The sequence below is a fragment of the Netta rufina genome (assembly GCF_964035555.1).
Source record: "Netta rufina genome assembly, chromosome: 1".
Lineage (NCBI taxonomy): Eukaryota > Metazoa > Chordata > Aves > Anseriformes > Anatidae > Netta > Netta rufina.
The window spans coordinates 165,081,214-165,101,430 of NC_140123.1; the positions used below are offsets into that span (position 1 = coordinate 165,081,214).

The 20,217-nt window shown below is 36.4% G+C and overlaps 1 protein-coding gene across 7 annotated transcripts in view; it reads left to right on the plus strand.

The window, feature by feature from the left end:
* Positions 1-20,217, plus strand: part of PPP1R12A (protein phosphatase 1 regulatory subunit 12A) — a 124,253-nt gene that overhangs the window by 52,551 nt on the left and 51,485 nt on the right. For all 7 annotated transcript variants that reach the window (XM_084305965.1, XM_084305966.1, XM_084305960.1 and 4 more), the window contains exons 3-4: positions 10,397-10,515; positions 19,944-20,103. In XM_084305965.1, the coding sequence (XP_084162091.1) occupies positions 10,397-10,515; positions 19,944-20,103 (279 nt within the window). The remainder of the gene's footprint in view (positions 1-10,396; positions 10,516-19,943; positions 20,104-20,217) is intronic.

Here is a 20,217-nt window from a genome sequence, read left to right on the forward strand (position 1 = left end):
CTTCTTACAAGTTGACACTGGTAGACGTTTGTTTTGAGAGCTGTGAAAAGGTCACTGCAGGCTTTGAAAGATTATTTCAGTTAATGCATTTCTATTTGCTGCCTTGTTTCTTTCTGGAAGAAGTGATTGGGGAAAAAAAAAAAAAAAGATTAAAGATATTGTAAGACTGTTTATTGGTCAGAAGAGTAAGACAGGTCTCTGGGAATGTGATAGAAAATATGCTGATGTGGTACTCTCTTGTTCTTTTTCCTAAATCAAAGAATGATGTTCAGTCTTTATCAGGAACTTAAAGGTTGCTCCTCCTCCAAACTTTTATTAGACCTCTGCAAGGATAAAGTTAAATTCCAGTAGGAAAAAAAAATGGAGAAAATTGAAGAAGATAAGAAGATAATTGAGCTAGAATTAATTGGCATTTATTTTGTGAAATGTATCATTGCAGTGTTTGCTATTTTATTCATGGTTTTGATGCATGTATGTTCCTCATAGGAATAATGAAACACCAATTGAATTGTTTAGGTTGAAGGTGAAATCTCCTTTCTATAATCATGTCATTATGTGGTAGAGTTTAATCTTTTCTACTGTGTAGACTTGATCTATGTTTGGATAAGAACCAGCTGGCAGAAATACATGCTAAGATATGGTTGATGGGTTGGAAGAAATTATAGGGCCTGATTTGATACCTGGTTGTTCAATTGAGGGTGTCTAGGAGCACTCGTCACTCTAGGATGCACAAAAACAGTGTGTGCTCTGGAGCTGCCTTCTTCAGCTTGGCTCACTGAATGCATCTCCACTTGTGCCCCATAGTATTTGATAATATTGTATGTTGCAGTTCTGTTGTTTCAGAAGTAAATCTAACAGATTTTTAAGTTTGGAAATACCTTCTTCAAGGCTCTATGATTTAGTAGAAGGTATCTTTTTTCTTATAATATGCTTTAGCTGTTCATTGGGTCAAATGAAAAGTCAAGGGACTGATGGCCAGTGTAAAGCTCAGAGCACTCTTTTTTTTTTGTCTGAAAAGTAATTTAAAATGGTGGGTGGTGTCTAAAAAAACATCCTGCTTTGAGATGTTATATGCATAGGAAAGATCTTACTTGTTTATCACACAGCATAGGTTTTATTGGTATCCCAAGAACAATTTGTAATAGATACCTTAACTACGACTTGTGAAGTTAATTAAATATGAGCAGCTGAGTGATAAATATGGAAAGGTGTTGGTTTTGAATGTGGTTTTCTTGGAGAAAACATGGGTGTGGTGTAGGTTGTCACTTCTTGCACCTCATTTTCTTTCAGCTTTTAAATTAATGTTTACTCTGCTGTGAGTTTGACCCTCTTCTGCAACATCCAGTGCACTTTCTAATGACACTAACGCAATTTGTGCACTTACTTACCCTTTCTTACAGCTGTGCCTCTTGTTGGATATCCTAAGCTACGTCATTCGAGTGCAAGTGATCTTAATCTGTGTGTATTTTTCTAGTCTTCTTATCCCTTACTGGGGCAGGATAAAAGCTGCTTGAATTCTTTTGAAATCTGTGTAAATATAGTGTGGTGTCTGTAGAGATACGAGGCTGCTGTGCATTAGTGAGAGTGGAGTTTCTTGGATACAGTTCAGATATGAAGATACAGAAATGCAATTTTGTTTATAAACAGTGGGTCTGACAAGATAAAAGTATAAAAAGGGAATTATAATTATCAGCACCTCTTAATTGCAGATGAGGTACTACTCACCAAATTTTTGTATAAAGAATAAGTTTCTTTTGGACACAATTTTTTTCAAGGAATTCAAAGGGCAGGTGCACAGCTGCTATGCATTGCAGATTGCTGATACTTAGTGAGGGCTCAGACTGCATATAGTACTTCTGGGTGATGCTAAAAGCTGTACTATGAAGGTAATGTTGCTCCATATAGAGGTTTGGTCACTATATTATTGCATAAAATAATTATAAACAAGATAAGTTCGATGGTGTAGTGATTATATCCGTGCTAATATCTATTTAAGTGCAGTAAAAGGGGTTTTCAGAATTGGTCTTGGTTTAAATTTCTTTGATGTACATGCCAACACATCACTGTTGGAGGAAAATAAGGTTGTCAGCTTAAGTCTGTCCTCATAATTTCTGCTATAATAAAAAGAAGCAGCTAAAAATCAGTATCTGTGGTGCTACTGTAGTCAAATCTAGCAATGCTACTTTTAGCTCAAGGCAGGAGGGATGATGCACGCTAGCTGTGTGATGACCTCTTTCTGGTGAGCAGTTAGTTGAGCAGAGTGGGCAGCAGCAACATTTCCTTCTTCCTCCTCCTCTTCTGCTTCCATGCTGTTGTTGGCTCTTTTCAACCAGTATAACTCAGTCCTAGATACTCACCTTGGTGACACTTCCTTAGAACACCATAAATGCTTGCAAATTTACTACAGGAAAGCATCCTGAGCACGGAAAGCATCATGAGTTAAAGTTACTGTACTCTTTTGAAGGGGCAAGATATTTGTCAAACTTAACCTTCATTTTTGCACAATAGAATACAAGAAAAATAATCAAATTTAGATAACAAACAGTATTTCTGGAGAAAAAAATCAGAAAACCAGTTATCTGTGGTTGAAAAACCGCATGTATTTTTGCTGACATATGTTATTATGTTTCATTGTTTCTCGTATCTTTTGAGAATGTTAGACTTCAAAACATGTTGTTCTGATAGCTTAAAACTTGGTTGATTTTTTTTTTGCTTTGTTTTGTTTAAAAAATCATGCTAATTTTGAAAGTATTTGCTATAAAATTTCATATGCCCAAGCTTGAAAAATCAGCATGCCTCAGTAGCTAGCATAAAAAGTGTGGCTTAATTTTCAAAGACTTCAAAATAAAGAGGGGAAACACTTGTTCACAGAGTGCATAATGAAATTAACATTCAATATGCTCTTTAAAAATACTTTTTTGTTTTACTTTCTGTTTGACTAAAGTTTTTGCACTGTATTCATTCTGTCAGTACCAGGCTCCATTTTTTTTTAGGGGGGGGAGGAATATGTTCTAGCATGTTTCCCTATATAGCTTTCTTCATGTTTCCTACTTCCCTCGTCTCAGTTACTGTTTACTTTCACCTAAACACTGCTCTGCCACCCCTCGTATGTCTTTCCTCTATATGGATACAGTAAAATATGCAGGCTTAGTTGCTTTTCTTTTGCTGCGGGTAGGAATTTTTACTGTTCCATCTTTGCGCAGTTAATATTTAGGTAGCCACCTACGTACAAGTATTTCTAGAGCTTATTGCTGGCTTTTTTCATAGGTTACTTGGAACTCAGGACTAAGAATAACCAGTTTCTGTTTAGATATTTACACTGTTTCTTCCATGTTCCTGCATACCGAAAAGGAAAACAGATGTGATTCTAGTTACTGCGCTTCCTTGGGTGTGCCAGCTACAGTGGGGGCTAGGGACAGCCACCTACGTGCAGGGAGAGCTCAATGTTGGTTTGGTACATTTTGGAGTACTGTCTTCATAAATGTATTAGTATGCATATATATTACTTAGAATCAATAGAAAGAGCTGTTTGCTGAGTGGATTTTTTTTTTCTCATCTCCGTGACATACTACTTGGTTAGCTTTGGGAGTATTTGGTAATTTTGAAGCAAAGGTGCGTAGCTGTTCAAGACACTTTCACAACAGCTTCAAGAGGGAGAATCAGAACAAGCTGGATTTGCTGCTGTCTCTTGCATAGTGAAAGATATAAAAATCTTTTCAAATTGGTCCATAATTTAGAAAAAACATACTCTGAAACTTGGATTTGACTAGTGAAAAATGAAAAGAAATTGTCACTTGCTGTTTTCTTAAACAATTTTGGTCATCTGTTTCCCATTTCTTTTTCATTTTCCAATTACCCATTTCTTACTTATTTAAAAAAAAATGCTTCTACCCACTTGAAATTCTTAATTCTTGTAGTTTGCAAGAAGAAAACATAAATTCACCTGATATCTCTGATTGATATATCTGCTGTCTAAAAATCTTTCACTCATGCATTTCAGGAGAAATAATTATCTAGTTTTGCCAAATAATCCTAATTGTCCTTATTTAACCTGGTGCTTTGTGTAGGTGCTCGCTGATCATAGTGCTCTTAGGGGAACAGTCCTCTTCAGGAAGTGCTGCAGCTTCTTTTCTCCCAAATGAAAAAGATGTGATCGAGAATCTTCTAGAATTTACAAAGAAGCATAACCTTAAAAATTCCTGAGTTTTATTATGGTTAAATAGTAGTTTAAATGGCTTCATTGTGGCCTGTCTCCTTAAGTCTGCTTCAACTTGATCCTGAATGTTCAGAGACAGCAGGTTGAGACACAGCGGTGGCTGACAGCATAAGATGGCAGTTTGCAAAGTTCCTGAGTAAGACTTCCTGTGAACTTGACTTGTTTCTCAGGCCACTTGATTTCTTCTACATCAGTCTTCAAATCATTCAGCACAAAGTATTCTAGGCCCAATGAAATGTGTGTGGTTTTGGTTCCAGTATTTAACACGGAGCCTTCATTTTCTTCTTTAATACATCTGATACATTAAATACATCAGATTAATACATCTCAGGAGAAGAGGCAACTGCAGGAGTGTTTCATCTGTATAGAGAGGGGAAAAGGGGAAATTATTTGTAGGTGGTCACTGGAGAGAGTGAAGAGGCCCCGGCTGTGCAGAGCGGCCTGCTGCCTGGCCTGTGTCACCTCAAGGGGCAATGAGAACTTGGCCATCTGTAGTGACACCTGTGAGGCACTTGCCTCATGTTGGGTATTTGCTTCAATTTTGTATGATTTAAGTTGTGTTTTGGTTTTAAATTTTAAAAGGCCTGTCTTTAATCTGTTGTTCTGAGTGATTATGTTGAGCAGTGCACCTGAACGGTGCAAGAATCAGGTAGAGGCTGTGATCCTATCTCTCGATATCTTGTTACCCAGGTTGTGTACAGGTAGTTACTGCTTTGCTGCCTTACGTATTATATATTTTTGCTGTAAATTTAACAAAACAAAAAGCTAAACAAACCAGAAATGGTTTTGAGAAGGGCTAGGCAGCTTGAGGTAGCATTTCCACTTTGGTCTGAGTTAATAACAGTGCTGTCAAGAATTTAAATTTGAAGTGAAACTCTTCTGGTAGGGGTTACATGAAGAAATATTCCCAGACACTCCAACCAATAGAAGGTCTCAAAAGGATCAGGAGTTACAGTTTTAGTGTACTTTAACTTAAAAATAAAGAGCAATATTAAAATTGTATAGTTTCAACTTGTTAGATGTGGCTTGAAAGTCTGATTGTTTGGCCAGATTTTGATGTCTTTTTAGTAGTAACTTGAATGATTTACAAGGATGTGCTTTTAAAAGTTTTTCGAGACGTTATTCAAAAAATACAGCAAAATAAATTGGCAAGCTGTGCTAAAAGAAGGCAATTAAAATATATATTCCAAAGATTTGCAACTTTTTAATTTGTTTTTACCTCCTGTGAACTCAGGGGCAGATGTTTGGTTTGTTTGTGCCTGCAAATGATTGTACAGCTGCTGTGAACACGGTGACACTTTTTCCATCTTTGGCTCCACGGTATCATTCAGTTAAGGCTCTTGTGGAATTAACTTGAACTCCACCACCTTTGGATTTAAAAAAAAAAAAAAAAGAAGAAAAAAAAAACAAACAGCTGGGCTTATCTGAAATGGGTAATTAGTTAAAAGCTCAGGAGATCAGCTGTGCTGTTGGTTGGTGCCCCACTAGCATTAAATCTTGTTTCCCTGCAAGGCCAACCTAGCCTTGCTTATTTCAAATATAAGAGATGTTTTAGGAGGGTCCCTCTCCTCACATTTTTGGGGTTAGAGGATCCTGTCCAGTGGTCTGACGAGGCAGCAGGCAGTGCTCATTTCTGCTGCTGAGCTCCTGGTGAGTCCAGCAAGCAGTTGTAATGAACTGAATCAGTTCAGGAGCCACGTCTCTGCCCTGTCTCTTGCTTGCCATGGTTTTTGTGACCTTCAGGTTCAGCAAGTACTTAAAGTTAATTATATCCCTAATTACTTCACAAACTTGTTTCCAGATATGGTGAACTGGGACAAGGTTTGAATGTAAATGAATGCCCCTTTCTTTTGCCGAAGTAAATAATATTAAAATACTTTCTGAGCATAGCAAGCTGGTTGCAACTGAAGAAGTTCAGAAAATCCAAAGTTTGAGATTCAGAAGGAAATGCTTCCTAAATCCCTGAGTTTGTATGTACTGTCTTCAGAGAGGCATCTTCCTCTCAGCTTACTTTGTGTCTCTATGTGCATTTTGTTAATAAATTTTCAACCTAAAGAATCATCAATTGAAGATGATTATTCCTTTTATTTTTATTCAGACTGTAGGCCAAGTTGCAGGGTAAAATTTTTAACTTGCAGTTCCTGAACTTAGTTTCGGTAAGGACTCACTGGCTTTCATACAGTAATCTCAGAGAGTTATTATTTATTGTCTCAGGGATACCGAGATCCCATCTCTTTATAAAAAAAGTTAAAATGTACTTCTCATAATGTGATAGGAGTCTGGGTTACATAATAGTGATTTTAAATAAACACTTCATCTTTTTTTTTTTTCAAGGTCATTAACTTATTAACTCATTAGCTTATACTTCTCTAGTTATTGAGGAATATGTAGCAACGATTCCTAAAACAGAGATTTCAGGTAGAAGTATTTTCACCTTCCTAAGGCAGTGCTATCACAAAAGCAAACTTGTTCTTCCAGCCTTACCCAGACTACATAACGCTTATCGTGGAAACTTCAGGGTAAAAGTGTCAGGGACAATTTTGTTTTCCTGCTCTTGTCTTCCCTGATATTTGTAGGATGCTTGTGCTTCTTTATACTTGGACCACAGCAGTATCTAAAATAGGTGCTGTAGATTGAATATCTACACTTGAAAGCTTTGTCCCCCTAAATAAGCATGATATGGATCAAACTACTGTTCTCTTCTCATTTACTTATATTTTGAATGAGCACCTACCAGAATATTGTATAAATTGCCATATTTTCCTGAATTATTCTTTTATAGCTGTCTGTTGAACATAGCTATAGCACAACAAACAAATTACAAAAGATGCAAATTTAAGTGCCATTCCAAAATGTTTTATAAGTGGGTGACTGTGGGGGTCCTTTTTTTTTTTAAACTTTTCTATTGCATCCTACTTTGCATAAAGCACCTCTTTCTGGACTTGGTATCAAAGGCCACAGTTTTAGACTTTTGTTGCACTGTTCCAGTTTCTTGTTCACTGTATACCATGTGGATGTATCGATTACATATCAGCTGAGGAAATTAAAGTTATATTTTGCTTACTTATTTTAGAAAGGCGAAATTTCAAGTTGAAAGTAATAACTATTTGATAAAGCTTTTAAAAAGCAATTTTTTGCTTTCATTTTGAAACGTGGATAACTTTTTAAATATGTATACATACCTACACAAAATAATATGCTCTTGCATCTGAAAATTTCAGTTATATGGTACTGGAATAACTGAAATGTCAAATATGCCCATATTCAAAGTCATAATATTAGTTTTAATTAACATTTAGCTTGAAGTGCAGTTAATTTGGAAAGTGATTTAAAAAATAAATCTTCTGATTTGTAGGGTTGTTTTTGTACTGAGTTTTCCTCAGCTATGCCTTAAAAACATGGAGCATCGTTCTCTTGATCTCACTTACCAAGTCTGTTTTCTGTACATGATGCAGAGCCAGGCCACCTACACATCTGAAATGATTGTGCTCCCTTCCCGTGGAAGTGCCAGGTTTCCTAATTAAAGCTACCATCCTGTAGGCACCAGGGTAACTTCATGCACCATCTGAACCTTGTCATTGCTTTGCTGAAACTATTATTACTGTAAAGGAAAATAAACAAATGCATAAACTTGTTCAGGTTAGGGACATCTGTTATTGAATGGCGTGAAAAACAGAACAAACATTTGTTTTCATTAGCACATTTAGAAGGTTTCTTTAGAAGAGTTGGCATTTGAGTATTTTTTTAGACTGGGTATTCCTATTTCATTATTCATCCATGCAGTGTGGGTAGCAGGGGGGATCCCTGGATGGAGTGGCCAAGGGAAGGCTGAGAAGGGACCATCACCACAGAGCTTTTCTCATTTCCCCAGCAAGTCAGCTTTCTCCTACTTCTTCCATCCCTTCAATTCAAATGTGAATTTGGAGCAGGTTTACCAATTCATTTCTTCATCAGATGGTTCTTCCTTTTCTAACCCAGTAAAACCAAAACCCTGTAAGCACATGCAAAGGGGAACTCAGTAGCTCCACTTCTCCAGCCCTACTGATCCTCCAACTTGGCTGGTCTCATTTTGATGTGTAAGGTGCTTTAGTTTTGGATTTTACTTTAAAGTAAAAACCATGAAGTTGTTCACATGGCTAAATAACTTTCTGAGGTATTACTATAGCTTTTTGTTCATTCCCTGCACTTTCTTATGCACTGCTTGCTCCTTTTATCAGGAGTAGTCTTATGCCCTGTATCTTACGCACTGTATCCTTTTATCTATATGTCTAGAACTGAATGAACAGGTTGAACAAAATACAACCACTTCAATAAGGTACGTATTTTCCTTGCAAAAGTAGCTTATTTTTTCCCTGCAGGCATTAGGTAGAAACAGGTAAAATCACTTTTTATAAGAACCAATTTTATGTTTATTTTAGAAAAAGGAAATTGAAAAGTACCTGAATGCTGACTTGGGATTTTTTTTTTATAAGGATATTATTGTTGGTGGTTGACTTTGTTTTTGAGTCCAAAGTTTTGACATTGCTAGAAAGTTAGGTTTCCTGGTTTTTTTGCCTGTTCAGCAAATACCCTGTATAGCAATTATCTGATATGTAACCTGAAATGCTGTGTAACTTTCAAACAGTGGAACTAGTATTGTTGAGAAATTTAGTTACTTTGAATTAATTTTTCATTCAAGCAGAAGTTAATTCTTTAAGCTCAAGAGAGGTTAAGAGTCACAGCTATGCTCTTTCAAGAGGAATAGAATAAAAACAGCACAACATACCAGCATCAAAGCTAGTAGTGTCAACTGATGGTATGTGTCCCAGAAGATACAGTTACACTTCTGGGAATTCATTTCCATTTTGTGGCCTGTCAGTCATTACCTTTTCTTGACTTAATTGCAGAGGTTTAATAACAAGTGCTGTTAAAATCATACGTCAGGAAAAAAAAGAGAAGGAGGATACTTGAAGCACCAAGTTGTTGAATAAAGATAAGGAAAAAATTATCCTGGATCTGGAATCTGTCATTAGTAGCTGGCAGTAGTTAAATAGAAATATTTTCAATTATTTGTATGAGTGGTGGATTAATTTTGTGATTGATTTCTGCATAATTTGACATTCCACCATAGTGAGGCTAAAAAAGTACTTTTGATTTCCGGTACCTGTTACCAAGTGGGGAACTAGTTCTTCAGGTCTGAGTATTTCCTTTTATTTTTTTCCCTCAAATATATGGAAGGTGTAAATTAAGCTCTGTAGGACAGAAGGTGTGTTTGTAATGTCGTGCTTTTACTGAGTGCTATTGTGGCTCAAACAGTTTAATTTGTTAGGGAAATATAAATGTTTTGGCCGGAAAGTGTAAGACTGTTCTGTATTGTTCATTTCTTCTTAGAAGCTGACTACATTTTATGCAGTAGGTTCTCAGTAGTTTCATAGGCTTATGGTTTAAAACTGTGAAATAACTTAATCCTTTCTTGATTTATTGTTGGAATCCATCCATTTGACTTAATATGAAATTCAGAAATCAATTCCACTGAGTCCAGGTTGTTGCATCCTAAGATAGCAGTACTTCCAATAACAAACCAGTTAGACACGTGGGACTTGAATAGAGTGCAAAGTACTGTTGCTTCCTCTCTCTCTCATTTCCCCAACAAAAGCTAACTTTGGGAATACTTTGGACCAGAGGTGATTTTCGTTTTATTAAATTTATGAACCTGGCTTAGAGACTAAGAGTCATCATTCCAAGGAATATATGGGTATAGAAAGAATGATTATAGAAAGATGATGTGCCACTAAATATGGATGCTTTAGGAAGAGTGGCTTAATATGTGGAGCTCATGAGTGTTGGTGTTTCAGCCATTGTTTGTGTGTTTGCTTTTGTTCATCACCTAACCATTTTCTTCTTTCAGTTCATGTAAGTGTGTATTTAAATATGATTGGAAATCCTTGCGGCAAACTGAAGTTCTATTCATGTAAATGGGTAGTATGATAAAAAGATGTATAGGTATTCAGGAATTGTAGGGTAGTCATGAGGTTTTTTTTTGCTTATACCAAATATGGTTGCTTCTATTAATTGTATGTGTATGTATATATATCCATTGCATGTGATATCCTGGTGGCTGCTATTTTTTACATCAGCTTTATTATGTTGAAGTTCATGTTCTCTTCTTGTTTACCAAAAAGTTTGTTTTTCTATTGGCAGGTATTTAATTAGCCAAGGAGCACATGTAGGAGCTGTAAATAGTGAAGGAGACACTCCATTAGATATTGCTGAAGAAGAAGCAATGGAAGAGCTGCTTCAGAATGAAGTAAATAGACAAGGTAATTTTGAATATGAAAAGCTGTTTTTGTCTGTTGAACACTGAATATGCTAAATGTTAAATTAGCAACTTTAAATTCAATTATTTTTTAAAGAGGGTTGTCAATACAATGTACAGTGCTAAAGCTGTGTTCCAGGCATTTTAAGTCATCCCAGCCTTTTGAGAAGAAAGAACTTGGAAGCACTGAACTAAAGTGTTGGTTGCATTCTTATATTCACTCACCTCAACAGAATTTAACTGGTGTTCAGATAGTATGGGTGGTATACAGTCCATCTGGGATGTAGACTGCTATATCCCAGCTTTAAACTGTGTCTGAAGCAAGACATCTGTACTGAAGTAAATTACCGTGGGAGGGAAATAGGCACTTTTAGGGTGACTCAGATGTCAGTGTTAGCATGAAGTGAATCCAGCCCAAAGGGAACTCCTTTCCATTGAAAGCCTAGAATAACTGAAACAAGAGTAAACAACTATACCGTGTTACATAAACCACCCTTTGCATCTAGTTCTGACCTTTCGAACACCCTCCTACTATGCCAAATGTCTGAAACTACTTGTTAGGATAAGGATTCTTAAACTGTTTTAGGTCTGACAACCAGTCAGGAAACTTTAAGCTCTCTGGTAATTTGTGTGCCCTCCTGAGAGCACCATGCAGGTGAGCATTCATGTAACAGTTAATGGAAAAGTATCAAATTTTGATAGTATCATTTTAAAACATATATCCTAAATATGTCCACTTTACTTCTATAAAATGGCTAGGGCAATGCTAGCAGTGACATCTTTGCAAGAGGGACTGGCCTCTAAAGAAGCATATGGATTCATTTTTCTCTGATTCATTTTTCTCTGATCCTTTTTACCTCCTTACATTGCTATTTCCCATTTTGCAATCCTCTAGTGGTTTTTCCAGGGTTTTTGAAAATTTCAGGTTTTCCCATTCCACAGATGGGAGAACATTCAGATGTTGTTGACTCATTGTCCTGAATCTGATAGGCATGCATTACTATCCCAAAACTCTTAAATACAAGAAGAGGGATGGTGTAGTCTGAGTTACATCATACGCTGAAGGATGATGTCAGTTTGTGAAGACAGAGCCTTTGTGAGGGGCGTGCTAGGGACCTGCATCTCCATTACTTCTGGCCATCTTACTCTCTCTTAAAAGTCTTCCTCCTACGTTACTTTTTTGTAGCATTGATTTTATATCTCTAAAACAGATTTACATAATGTAATAGTAGACAAGAATTGCTTCAGGCTTTGTCATGATTTAATTTGTACGCTTAAACCTGTTTAATGCCCAAAGGAAATGTTGAAAAGAAAGTGGTGACATGATACACAGGGAATAAGAGATGGGTGCTAATACATAGAAGCAGACTGTAGATTCAACAAAGGCTTTGATTCAATTATTTATTGCTGTTAACTTAATTTTAATTGATAGTTTTTATAGCTAGCACATAAAAGACTCTGGATTAGATAGATATGATTTTTTTTTGTCTATTTTAATTAGTTTGGAAAAAAGCACAGTTCTTTTTTTTTTTTTTCTTTAAGAATACTGTTAATCCTTGCTGGAGAGTCACTTCTGGCATGTACCTCAGCCTAAATTCTTTGGGTAGTTTTTGATACATTTGACTATACTGGCATGCTATATTGATTGGCTGTAGTTCTTTGTAAAACTGACATCATTCAGAAAAAGAATTATCTTGTAAAACCTCCCTTTTATGTTAATGATAATATATTGTTATAAGTTTTTATGTACATTTTTATAGTGCAGGTTCAACATTAATTTTTATTCTTTTTTCAAATTTAATTATTTTGAACAGCCCAATTGTAAAATCGGCATTGGTAACCTAAACTAAATGTCACAATTCATTGAAAATTTCAGTGTAGTTTACATATTTTATAAAGCTTACAGTAGAATATCTATGGCACTGTTGTTACAAGCCTGAGAAGAAAGGAGATGTTCCCACAGTGTGGCTGTTAGCTTCCAAAGGGATAATCCAGGCTATTTTAAAATATTGAATTTCAGTTGCTAGGGAAAACCTATTTTTCAAGCATTCCTGCTACATGTTTATGCCAGTTACTGGATTGGCTAAAGGTTTTTCAGACGACTGGTCTCTCTATGGTGATTCAAGCAATATATTGGTTGAGGGAGGCACCATGTAAGGTGAGAAACTTCCTAGGACTCCGCTTTGCAGTGGTTTGACTGCCCTCTGGAGAACAGGGGACTTTGTGTTGTCCTGAAGAGTGACCACACTTCGAACATTTGTGACAGCATTTCTGCCTTCCTGGTGCTAACAGTGCTCTAAAGTCTAACCTACATACATAAATATGTATATGTGTGTGTGCATATATATATATATATATATATATATATATATATATACACACATATATATATATGTGTGTGTGTGTGTGTGTGTACACACACACATATTTATATATACATATATGTGCATGTATACTTGGAACTGGTATTAATGCTTGCTTATAGACCTGTTGCAGAACTTGGAAAGGTCTATATTCTTTGCTGTTAAATCTATCTAGAACTAGTTTTGTAGGGTTTCAACCTAGGTATTTCACGTGTGCTTTGTTTTATATAAATTATTCTTTTCAGTGTTTTATATATACATATTCTTTCATATGTAAGGTATGTGTGTATATATGTGTGTGTGTGTATATAGAATATATATATATTCTACCTAGCTTCTTTGACTGCAAGACCACTTAGGAGTTGCAGTTTTGTAGAAATAGGGAAGAAGGCATGTAATGTAAAACTAAGGGTTTTTACCTGCAGGGATAAAATCACAGGAAATATTTAATGATTGTAAATGAGGATGGAATAGAAAGGGTATGAATCTGAATATAAAATGGAAGTGTATATCTTAATAAATCACAAGACACAGGAGCCAGCATAAAATAATGTGCATTTGGTGGCATCCTTAACTTGCACATAAAGTAATATTACATACAGAATGACTGTTTAGCTATGATCATGGTCACTTGAAAAGTGCCCAATTGTACATATGTTGTAGCTAGAAAAGTTCAGATTTCTAAACTAATCATTTATGTCATTGGGGAGTTAACACTGATGTATTGTGACAGTTTCATCTTTGAATATACATGTGGTTAAATGCAAATATGCTTCCAACTTTACCATTGCTCCTTGTATAAAATAAAGCAATACTGCAGTTTTGATAAACCAAATTGACTGTGGGGTCTCTGGAACATTAAACCCTATTTCAGTGTTACTGGTAGTGGAAAATAAGCCAATTTATTTTGAAAAGGAACAAATCTGGGTACCAAAAAACTTACCCCTGTGTAGGTATAACATGCAGCGTGACAATTATGTAGACATTTTCTGTCTCATTCTTGTCTTCGGCAACTTTTTAATGTGTTCCTACATTTATTATAGTGGGTTTTTTTGTGTGTGTTGCTTAGTTAATGTGATGAATATGGCTTCCTACATGTTGGCATCAGCAGTCAGGGCTATTTTGTGGATCACTCTGATCTGATTCATTGTGATTTCAGATATTTTGAAGTGATGATGTTTGACATTGTTTCTGTTAGAGATCTGAGGAGAATCACCATGCTAGCTTATCCTTTTTTTGCTGCTTCTGCAGACCTTGAGTCTATATAGGAAGAGTTTAAATCAGAGTCTTTCAGTTCAGCCTTCATTAGTTTGTTTGTATTTATGACCAATTTTCACAAACATTGACTTACATATCTAACGACAGCACTAAAAATGGGAGCCTCTGGAGATGCTAAATTCACAGTCAGAAATGATAGAATAGGATACAATTCAGCTCTATGTGACATTGCAGGCTTAATACAGAGAAGGATCCAAAGTGTTTGTGCATCCTGTTCTAGCATTCAGATTTCAAAATCTGAACTGTCTAGAGAGGAGGTGGTCAACTATCCCAATTAAGCTTCCTGTTCTACGTCCTTTTGGTTGGACACGAAATAACAGAATTTGCCTGTTATTATTGTCCTTCTTCAGTTATTCTCATCTCTGTGTGTAACACTTCTAAACTGCGACCCTTGGTTCATGCTTCTCTATTTTCTTGTGTCCTCTGATGTGGGCCACAGGTCCCCCAACGTGACCACCTTGTATTCTGCTGAGCATACAGCAGGCCTTCGTTGATATAATGGGCTCTGCAGTCATTCTCAACTAACGGACTTGTTATCCTATAGATGAAGCCACAGCACTCTGATAATAGGGAAAGCATTTTTCTACGTGAACCTTCAAAGGAAAATTAAGATTTTTTGCTGAATTTTGTCTAATTTGGACTAATTTTGCAACATTCTCTAATATTTTTATATTTGTTTTGTTATATAAATAAAGCTACATTTATTACATTATTTCTAGAGTGAACAATTAATGGCTTAATTATTTTTAAGCTTAAAACACAATTTAATTTTATACTTCATGAGAAGGTAAATTACAAATATGCCATAGTAATATATACAGATTTTTTGACACAGATCTGAACAAAACACTTCACTGGTAGCAAAAGTAGTTGGTTTATGGAAGTTACGTAGGTGCAGTGCTGAACAACTAGTCTTTGCACACCATATGTTTTAACTGTTTGGCGTGCTATACAAAAACTTCTCCTAGCACCTTTTTTGATGTTTCCTCCGTATGTCGGATGGCTTTATCATGGACCAGTCCCATGTATATAGATGCCACTGCAATCCACAGCATTTTTAACCTTTACATTAAAAGCACTACTTCCAGTTTCTTGATGTGACCCTTTATATTTCAGCTCTGTGGTGTATCAGCATACCATAGCTATGGAAGCTGTCTTTTGCTAGTAAAGCCTTTTCATATGCACTGGTGAAAGCTGGCAGACTTGAGAGCTGTTTTGCTTGGCCCTGGCCACAATCCTAGCTGCCACTTTAATCACATTTAAAGCCAGTCAGCTCTCAATGCTGCCTCTCCTTCAAGTCTTCAGTAGGCTTAAGCATTGGTCTGAAGCGATTTTTTTAGTGGTGGCAGGCTATTTATCATCAGAAGTCTTTTAAAAAGTGTTTTTAACTGCTCAAGTGGTTATTTTGGATGGTAGGCAACATTCTCGGGAGGTGAGCTGGTGGGGAGAGGTGATGTGAGGTGAATCAGGAGGTGAGGATACAGCGCGGCACTTCCTCTGGGGCGGGAGGCAGGCCGCTTCTCATTTCCAAGCAGAAGCCAGTGTTCCTCATTCTTAATTATAGGTAAATGTAATGAGGCTCTCTCCAATGTATTGCTTAACTCAGCTTTGTTTATGCGGCTGAAATGCGAACTATTACGTTTGTATATAAACATTAACTCGATGAAGTCAAAAAGCGGGCCGCTGTTCCCGGCGGTATCTATGAAACATGCCTTTATATGGCCGAGCCGCACTCGGGCTCTGATTCAGCGCCTCAGGTCCCGCTCAGCTCCGCTGTCTGCTCCCCGCGCAGCCCAGCGTGTCGGACCTCCTCACAGCTGCTGACTGACACGCCTTGATAGGAGAAATGAGAGCATTTCGCTGTAAATTATTACTGATCGGAGCCGTGCTTGGGCTGCCAGAGGTTAATGCAGAGGAGTTGGAAGCCAGGCTGGAGCCGAGAGGCAGCAGCACATTGCCATCTACGGGCCGGAGGCGGAAAGTGGTGGTGGAAAGGTGCAGCAGCGGGATCCTTCACCCTGGCGTCTCAGGGCAGAGTCTCAAAAGCAAAAGCAAGGAGGAAGGTCCATATAAGGTATAATAAAGGCTGTTCGTGTTCTCTTTGCTGTATTTAATAATGGGAGCTATATTTAGCTTATCTCAGAGCACAGCCCTTTTTCTATGACACAAAGTTCGTAGAAATACCCATTTTCGTGCCAGTTAGCACCGTGAGGCGTTTTATTTAGATCGGCAAGATTCTCTTACTTTCATCTGTTGAAACACGATCAGAAATGTACTGTCTTGTAAAATAACGTATTGATGCAGCTGTTGGTCCTGTACAGCCTTTATGTCTTGTTTGGGCTTCACAGATACATTCATTTGTGATACTCACAGGGTATTATATTTAACATTTATTACTTTTTCTGCCAAAGCACTGGTATTTTGACATAATTATTTAGTTCTCTAGGCCTACGTAGAAATTATGGTTAAACATTCGCCATTGGAATTTCAGGATCAGGCTTTTGGAGGAACGTTTTCTCAAAAGTGCTTCAAAACAAACAGACACGTGGGCAATTTTCCGTTGAAAGGAATTTATGTAGGATTGTTCGCCTGCAGAAAGTTACTTGTGCCACGAGCATTTTCACTTAGAACTCTGGCATGCAAGAAGGGGATGGACATAAGTGTGCCTAACGTGATATATAAACCACTTATTGGCATAATTGTGCCTGGCAAGAAACACTAAAATGTAAATGATTTTACTCCAGAGAATTATTTTCCCAAGATCTGCTGATCTGCACTGCTGTGTCATTCTGAAAGAAAATGAAATGTAAAGGCCCCAGAAATTTACAGTTTGCACTAGTTCATGCATACAATATGTAGAAGTCTTCTGGAGGAATGAGAATACATGATTATAAACACATTATTGATTCAGAGTTTCTGGGTTTAATTCTTCATTTCGGTCAGAGTTCTAAAGATTTTTAGATATGTGAAATTTAATCTCTGTTCAGATTTATTTGTCATGCATTGGGTTAAGATGGACAGTTTTAGAAACATACATTTCTTTAATTTTTACCCCACTTTCTTTCAATATTTTAGCTTCTCCATAGGCTCTGCTTAGTGCTTCAACAATCATATCTTCCTGTATCTTGCAGACTTAACCCAGATTAATGGGTTTTCAGCAGTTTCTATTATTTTTTATTAAATTGCGGAGGCTGAAATGACTATTTTAGCAGATTAAGTGAATGAGTCTAGAAATTCAGTTGACTGCTTAAAACGCTTAATGTATTACCTGCCTCAGTTATTTTATGATAGTAAAGTTATGTCTTTAAATTCATCCTTGACATAACATTTTACCAGATCTTCTTACTGAACAGAATCTTTTGTCCAACTTTGTGGGTGTTTTTTTTGCAATTAAATTCCTTTTTGCATATTTGTTGCTATGGAATATCTGTTATGGTTTGAATTGACTGAAGAATACAAAAAATAGTCTATTGTAAATTTGCTGGTAGCTAATTTGAATAAAAAAGAAAGCCTCGGGTTTTGAAGTTGCATTATATAATATTGTTTAAAAACAAAAAGTTGAAGTTATTTATGAAAAAAAAAAACATGACTTTTTCAGGTATGGTGGTCTTTTCTTAGTTTTCCATGAAATGACTATTTAGATCTTAGTATTGCTTATATGTATATACCAAAAGGGAAGAAATTAGCACCTCAACCTCCTTGTAGCACAGGCATTTTTCATGGGTGAAAAGGGAGTTTAGCAATGTCATATGCTACCCCAAACAAAATGGCAACAAAACAAAACAAACAAATGGCACCTTATGTTTCCAGAAGCATGTAATGCTTCCACTCATTCTGTCTGGATGTCATTGAAATTTTGATTTGGGCATGTCATTGTCAAGTTGTTTCTTCTTTTTTGTTTGTTTGTTTGTTTAACTTGTATAATGGGTGAATTGCAGTTTTTGTTATGGCAATAGATGTGCTATAATACCCTAATTTAATCAAAGGGTTTCTCAGTGAAAGATATTTTATTATATTTGTGCTATAAAAAAAACAATCAAGGAAAATCTAATTCATATGTAATGTAATACAAGCCTCAATCTACCATCCACTGCCTGAAGGGTATTTCAGCAGTGCCAGCGTAATTGCTTTTGGTTTGCCAGTTTGTTGTTCCAAGTCTGGCTTTTTAGTTGTTAGTGGATTAGTAAAACTTGAGGAATCTGGTTTATTGTAGTCTGTTTTGCCATATATATCTGCTTTACAGTAGAAATGATGCATTACATTACATACGATCATTTACATATCATTCCTGTCTTTTCCTTTTATGATATTCATAATTTCCTTAATGCAGACCTTTTTATCCCTCAGCTCAATTCCTGTTGCATGTCTGAACGGGCAACAGTCGAGTTGGATTTTCTTTGGTTTCCATACTCTAGGCATTCATTTGCTTTGTAAAGGATGAATAGCTCAGTTTCTTTGAAGACATTAGAGCCTGAAATTGCAGTTCATTATGAAGGCTTTGAAAATCAATTAAAATTAATTAATTATGTAGAGTAGGGTTGAAAAGAGATGTTCTAGGTTTCCATAGGCTTGTTTGTGATCGCTTTATATTGTGTTTTGATTAGCTGGGCAGTTAGAAGAGTTACGTGATACAAAAATGACTACTGGAAAAAAACAGTTTGGGGACAGATGAAAGAAGGTACAATTAGTTCAGAGGCCAGGAGCAGGAGAGAGATTTCGTATCTCAGTGTTAAAAAAAAAAATAGTTTAATTTCTGCTTTATAGGCTGTGAAGGTTACTGTTGAGGTTTGTGATAGTATCCAGTAAGTCAGTACCCATTTCCAGATTTCACTCGTTTTTGTCATGTCAAAATTACATTTTGCTCCAAGAGAAAATAAAAATTCAGAAGAACAGTGTATATTTCTCAAGACCCTGCACAAGGTTGATCCACTGATGAGTTTTCTCTTAGAGGTCAACTCAGTTACATTTTCACTCTTGATAACCACAATTCCTGGGTCCCATTTCCTTGCAAAGTTGTTGGTGTTCAGTTAGCATAGATGGACCAATACTCATGCATTGTTCTCTTCAAGTCCACTTTTCTGTTGCATTGTTTGGGCCTTGAGCTTTTTTTCTACCTGTTGAAACTGCTATGTATAATTGTAAATGTTATATTGTGTTCCTCCCTTTCGTCAGTGTATGAGGTATTTTTTTGTGAGAATCTGCTGTACAAATGGTTTCAGCGTGGTGGTTTTTTTTTTGTTTGGTTGATTTTTACCTGAGAATCCAGAGGGAGATCTCAAAAGGTTTGGCTATTTAAGGTTTCTGTTCCATAGTGATAGAAGACAAATCTTTTTAACCAAAATTTCTTTAGAGAGTATGAAAAATATAGTTCTACCTTGTAAGTATTTGACAATGTTCAGAAGTTAGGCTGTTATTCTTCCCACAGATTTCTACTAGTATAAAATATTGTGGCTGTTTTCTGGTTTCTACAGATATGAACAAGATTAATACTTTAATGCTTAATAAGGCTAAACTTTAAATTTTCTCTCTTTTTTGAACACATCTTTTTAGTGATTGTTACTGTGATGGTAGAAATTCTTAAAAGCAGAGGGCCAGTTTTAGTAGATTTTTTTTTTCTTTGGGGAAAACTGTGTAATACATGCAAAGTGTCATACTGATGCTGTAATGGATGTTTCCGTAAGCTCTTGGGGTTGATATGCATATAAGATTTGTTGTATAATTGCATTTAAGTATTTGAATTAAAACATTGTGTCCTCTCTTTCCCTCTCTGTTTTCTCCCTATCTGTTTTAGGAGTTGATATAGAGGCAGCTCGAAAAGAAGAAGAACGAATAATGCTTCGAGATGCAAGGCAGTGGCTCAACAGTGGCCATATAAATGATGTCAGGCATGCAAAATCTGGTGGTACAGCACTTCATGTTGCTGCAGCTAAGGGCTATACGGAAGTCTTAAAGTAAGTATAGTTTAAGTGGGAATTTTTCCCATTTGATTGTCTTGTTGAGGTAATGTGGCTTGGAATTGTTAGAATTGGGCATATCTGACTGCTGGGGATTGTATGTTGGGAAAT